This window comes from Triticum aestivum, unplaced genomic scaffold (genome assembly GCF_018294505.1).
Source record: "Triticum aestivum cultivar Chinese Spring unplaced genomic scaffold, IWGSC CS RefSeq v2.1 scaffold221587, whole genome shotgun sequence".
NCBI classification, from domain to species: Eukaryota; Viridiplantae; Streptophyta; class Magnoliopsida; order Poales; family Poaceae; genus Triticum; species Triticum aestivum.
Window position 1 is genome coordinate 1 of NW_025235263.1, and position 5924 is coordinate 5924.

At 45.7% G+C, this 5924-nt stretch overlaps 1 protein-coding gene across 3 annotated transcripts; it reads right to left on the bottom strand.

The window, feature by feature from the left end:
- Positions 1-2193: 2193 nt before the first annotated feature.
- Positions 2194-5243, bottom strand: LOC123176270 (putative uncharacterized protein DDB_G0290521). Of its 3 annotated transcripts, none has more exons than XM_044590564.1 (6): positions 4827-5243; positions 4657-4724; positions 4497-4547; positions 4283-4342; positions 3313-4179; positions 2194-2673 (listed from the first exon to the last, which is right to left on the bottom strand). In XM_044590564.1, exons 1-6 carry the CDS (start codon positions 5098-5100, stop codon positions 2668-2670), a joined length of 1326 nt encoding a protein of 441 aa, XP_044446499.1. In that variant the 5' UTR covers positions 5101-5243; the 3' UTR covers positions 2194-2667. The 3 variants fall into 3 exon arrangements, with proteins under 3 accessions (XP_044446499.1, XP_044446498.1, XP_044446497.1); XM_044590563.1 differs by having other exon boundaries at positions 2194-2676; positions 4827-5242; XM_044590562.1 differs by having other exon boundaries at positions 2194-2686; positions 4827-5242.
- Between the last annotated feature and the right edge of the window lie 681 nt (positions 5244-5924).

Sequence of the window (5924 nt, forward strand, 5' to 3'; positions counted from 1 at the left end):
GGGGCCCGTCCTAGGCCGAACGGGCCTCGGCGGCGGCGCGGCTGTCGTGCCACGTGGCGGCGAGCGATTCGCGGCGGCGGGGAAGCGGACGCGTCCAGCCGGATTCGGACGTGTCCGGCCGGTGCGGGGGCGAAATTTAGGGTTTGAAGAGGAGGGGATCCGGGATATTTCGAGGGGGGTCTATTTATAGCCATAGAGGGAGCTAGGAGAGTTCAAATGAGGTGCGGTTTTCGGCCACGCAATCGTAATCGAACGCTCTAGATGATGGAGCAGAGTTTGGTGGGTTTTGGGCCAAATTGGAGGGGTGTTGGGCTGCAACATACACGAGGCCTTTTCGGTCCCTCGGTTAACCGTTGGAGTATCAAACGAAGTCCAAATGGTATGAAACTTGACAGGCGGTCTACCGGTAGTAAACCAAGGCCGCTTGGCAAGTCTCGGTCCAATCCGGAAATGTTTAATCCCCACACACGAAAGAAGTTAGAAATGACCACCGGAGGAGAACGAAGCACCGGAATGCAAAACGGACAACGGGAAAAATGCTCGAATGCCTGAGATGAACACGTATGCAAATGCAATGCACATGATGACATGATATGAGATGCATGACAACGACAACAACACACGGAGATAAAGACCCGAACCCGAGGAAATAAATATAACTTAACGCCGGAAACGGCAAGAGTTGGAGTACAAATAGGGAAAGTTACATACGGGGTGTTACAGTGACGCAGCCACTCTGGAGGCATTGGCGATCAGGGAAGGGTTAGCATTAGCCCAAGATATGAATCTTCATCACATACATTTAGCATCAGATTGCAAAGGTGTGGTTACAGAAGTCCAAACGGGAAGCGGATCGAACTATGGAGCTGTTGTTAAAGAGATCAAGATGACAGCTACTTCTTTTTCCTCTTGTAATATAGTTCATGAGTCTAGGAGCTCCAATGTGGATGCTCACAATCTAGCGAAGCATGCATTAAAATTAGGGCCTGGCCGCCATGTTTGGTTAGGCCAGACTGATAGCATTTCTTTCGTCCCTGTAAACATTGTGACAATTTGAATAAAAAGCTTAGCGAGATTGTCTAAAAAAAACTAATACTATCGACTAGCGACTTGGCGTGCCCAGATATCCAACATGTGCGAATTGCAACTACTACAAAATATGTTTGATCAAAGTGCAAATTAAAGTAAATTGCAGTGGACGCTAATCATGACGCCACTATATTACATGCCAAATATTATCTGGAAGGAGATGTTTTGAAGTTGCTTACGACTTTACTTTCAAGCATGCGTTGATTTCTGAATTCCTTGTCGATTCATAAAGCATAGATAGTCTTCGTACGTACCTAGGGTATCAAATTCACAGGAGTTACAGGCTGTTTTATGTCAGTTAGCCGTCAACCACAGCAAAAAGAAGATTCCAAGAAGGAAAGAAAGTATTATCTTCTACCTACCTAGACCTGGTAAGGATTATCTTCCATTTTCAAATTTGACATACTAGTTTAATAACCTACTCCCCCCGTTTCTATTTACTCCGCATATTAGGCTTGTCTAAAGGTAATGTTATATACTTTCAACAAGTTTACGGAAACATATATTAACATATACACCACCAAATCAATATCATTGGATTCATCATTGCATATATTTTCACATCATATAAATTTGTTACTGTAAATTTTCATATTTTTTCGTACAAACTTGGTCAAACTTTATAAAGTCTGACTTCAGCCAAAGCTAGTATATGAAGTAAATAAAAACAGAGGAGTACTTTAGAGTGCTTCAGTGAGCCCTACTTTGTGTCCGGACACTCTTATGCGTCCAAACGGACCCCTACTTTGGGTCTGATGCATTCGGAAGTCCGGAAGGCAGAGTAGGGGAGTTTAGACGTCGGCCATGTTCAACACAAAAGAACTCGGTGGCACACAGCTGATTATGTACAGCTGATTATGTGGACAGTTTCTCAGAATCTGAATACGAAAACTGGTAAGCTGAAAATAACTGGCCCATTATATCCCGCACACACGAGGACTTAAGGTATATTTGGTTGGTGCCCAAATTTGCCCTACCTAATTATTATTTTTTGCATCCTATGATACTTTAACTTTCACTTGGTTGCAAAATCTTGGAATCTCTAGCCAATTTTTTGGATAGCCAATGGTTGGCAAAATAAAATACCTAGGGCATGCTATGGCATGAAACAAACACACCCATATATAATGTGCAGCACAATATTACTGCTTCACATTCCCATGCACTTTGGGCCCAAACGTCACAATGGTAGATCGTCCCATAACTGTCAATGTATGAGATACACATCCAACCACCAACTAGTCTAAGCACTGGAGTATTTCAAACCAAACCTAAGTTTGTATGTTACATGATGACAAGATACACGCATACCCTGCAACGGCAGGGAAACCTCGCAGGGCACGGCATGGCGCTGCGCCCGATACATCGTGCCAGCACTATCACAGCCACACTATCATGCTATGCTATCATCAGTCAGAAACGTATGAGCAAATGCTACATTGTACTCTACACAATTAAGGAGCTGGTATCGTCGCACAGAAGCAGGCAGATGACGATGGTTCCCAAATTATTCAGGCCAGCTTCTGGGAGCTGATGATTGCTCCCCGCTCTCGCGCAAGCTTGACTGCTTCAAGTCTCTCAGCGCTGCTGCAACGAGCTAACCAAACAACCATTAGTTTAGTTTGCAAAATGAACGATTCATGAGAAAGACAGAGTTAGGCATCAACTGGAAAACAAGTCCGTCTGACTAAAGCACACCGTACACGTTGACCGAGCAAGAAAATTGGACAAATAAACACTAGCAGGTGGCTGCTAATTCCACACAAACACACACACAAAAAGTACTCCCTCCGTCCAAAATTAACTGTCGCTGAAACGAGTAGATACACCCATTTCAGCAACAGTTAATTCCGGACGGAGGTTGTACTTCTTTACATATCTGACGCTTCATAGGCGAACTGCATCATCAAAATAACACACAGCAATAACTTACCATAGACATCTCTAATTGAGTCTTCCCCAGTAATTCCAGCATTCAAACTATGTATGTACTAGGCATTCATAGTCTATAGTCATCTCCAAGTCGGTGTAAATTAACAGCAATAACTTACTATAGAAATCTCTAGTTTAGGTTCATAAGTAACCATGATTAACATTGGTGAAATTTAACAGCAATATAGTTACTGGGGATAGACAGCTAAATTTACTCACTGCCCCGGTTTATACTTCATAGTTATCTTGGTGGTACGAAATTCAGCTTCAGAATGAAAAATGAGCACTCACCCTGTGGGGAGCTCCACCCTGTAGTCTGGGACTTCTCCGAGGCTCGGCGTTCTGGTGTTGCAAAAACAATGGACTGTTCTGGGCAACAGGAGAAGGGTTATGGTTTTGCGAGTACGATGGACCGTTCTGGACATTGGGCGATGGGTTCTGATTATGAGAATAGGATGGACTGTTGTGGACAGTGGAAGATTGATTCTGATAATGGAAATGGGATGGATTGCTGTGGACATTGGACGATTGATTCTGGTCATGGAAATAGAATGGAGTGCTCTGGATATTGGACGATTGACTCTGGTTCCGCGAATAGGATGGACTGCTCTGAGCCATATACCGAGGATTCTGAGTTGGCGAATAGGATGGACTGCTCTGAACCATATACTGAGAATTCCGAGTTTGCGAGTAGGATGGACTGCTCTGAGCAATATACTGAGGATTCCGAGTTTGCGAGTATGATGGACTGTTCTGGACAACAGGCGATGGATTCTGGATTACCAAATGCAATGGACTGTTGTGGACAACAGGCGATGGATCCTGGTTTTGCAGATGCGATTGACTGTTCTGGACAACAGACGGCAGAGCCCCACTCCCTGAACTGCCATCGGCATGATTCTCCCTCGATTTCCCTCGAGTTTGAATCTCACTGCTAGTGGCAGCAGTACTACCCTTCCTCGAATACTGAGTCGCGGCAGCTCTAGCCCCGGCTATCGCTGCAGAAACACTCTCAGTCTTGACCAGGGCAGACTTTGAAGAGTCGAAATTGAGAGATCCCGGCTTGAGAGACAAGGGGTTTCTGGGATCTGGAAGCGGGAACTTGACCGGCAGTGGACCTTGAACAGGCGAAAGACCCCTGGCTGCTCCCTCGTATACCTGCAATGCGACACAAGACGGCACAGAATAAGCTCACAACGTAACGGTGACAAGAGATGGATGAAAAAGCATTGCTTTATGTTAGCAACAATTAGTGACTAACCCTTCTTTCCAAATTGTACACACCCTGATAACCGCGCATCTCGAACGGAACCACCAGCTTCTGGAGAAATTAAAGCGTAGTGGGAAATTGTCATAAATAGAAAAACAGCAGGCATCTGAGTCTCAGGCGCTTTGACAAGGTGGGATGTGAATCTAGCCAATGACGGCATACTCATTGCGACTGACTATACATGGGTGATTTTAGGGGGTTTTACCTGCGGATTCTCGCAAAGCCAGCAGAAGTCGGTCAAGCCTTCAAGCCTGACCTGCAATCAAGTCAATTCAAGAAGCACCATATTCAGCAATGACACGACAAGGTGCACAAATCCAGGCCATTTATAGCAGAGCAGAGGAGAGGGAATGGCATTCTCTTACTGATTGGGGCACGTCCTCCCAGCAGACGAGCTCCTCGGACCTGACGCAGCCGACCACCTCGACGCACCCTGAGCAATAATCAATCGGCAATGGCGTCAGCAAGCTGAGGAGGAAAGCAGCAGTGGTATCAATCAAGGAAGGTGAGAGGGGGAGGAGGAGGAGATAGGGACCGAGGAGGCGGGAGACGGGGTAGTGCTGGGGGAAGTCGATGTGGTGGACCCCGTCGACGGCGTAGATCTCCCGGTAAAAGTCCTCCATGGCGGCGACGGTGTCGGGGTCGGGCACCTTGGAGGCGGCGTGGATCCAGAGGCGGCCCGTCACCGGCGACGGCCAGGAGCGGCCCTCCACGCGCTTGATGCCGTGCACCAGCAGCGACGCCCACGGCTGGTGCATCGTCAGGCAGGGGTTCCGCAGCCCCCCGCCCCCCGACCGCCCGCCGCGCATCGCCGCCTGCGCTGGTCCGGAGAGGAAAGGAGAGGGTGGGCGGCCGCCGGAACCGAATCGAATCGGGGTTGGATTGCGGCGGCGGCGGCGGCGGAACTCTACTACACAGTTGGAGTTGGTTGGGCTCAAACCCTCGGATAATGGGCCTCAAGGGTTGACGCTATTTTCTTATTTATTTGCCAGATATTTGACTCAATTTTTATTTGATATAGATATTCTAAAAAATGCTAGATGAAATAAGATCAAATTCGGACGATACCGTCAATTTGTATTTTTTTTAAATTTTTATGTTGTAAATCACATTTTCAGTGTTCTCAAAGGATAAGGCGGTCATGACTTCTACCTAACTATGTTTTTTCTTTTTCTTATAAACACTCGTATGTGCACTAGCACTATATAGATCATTTCTTGATTGAACGCACAATATGAAGATATTTTTTTTATATATCTATCTTTTATTACATCCGCTCTTAAGGTGGGAATTCAAATCGAACGGATAGGACACTGGGTGTCGCTTTCACCTATGGTGTATCTTAGTGGATAGGGCATGTGTCATCGTTTTTGTCCATAGGGTTAGGGGTATGGGTGTCTGAGTTTATTCCCGGTGGTTACCCATGTGTTTCTCAATTAATACTACAATTAAACACATTTTGTTTTGTTACTTTAACTTTGTACTCTAATAATGTCTATGTGTCAAACTACAATTGCTTATATGTTTCTTGTTGTTGAACAACTATATATAGTTACATATATGCACCATCATCACCAATTGTTCTTTCATATTATTATGCTCTTAGATTAATCCGCAATCAATTGTACATCAA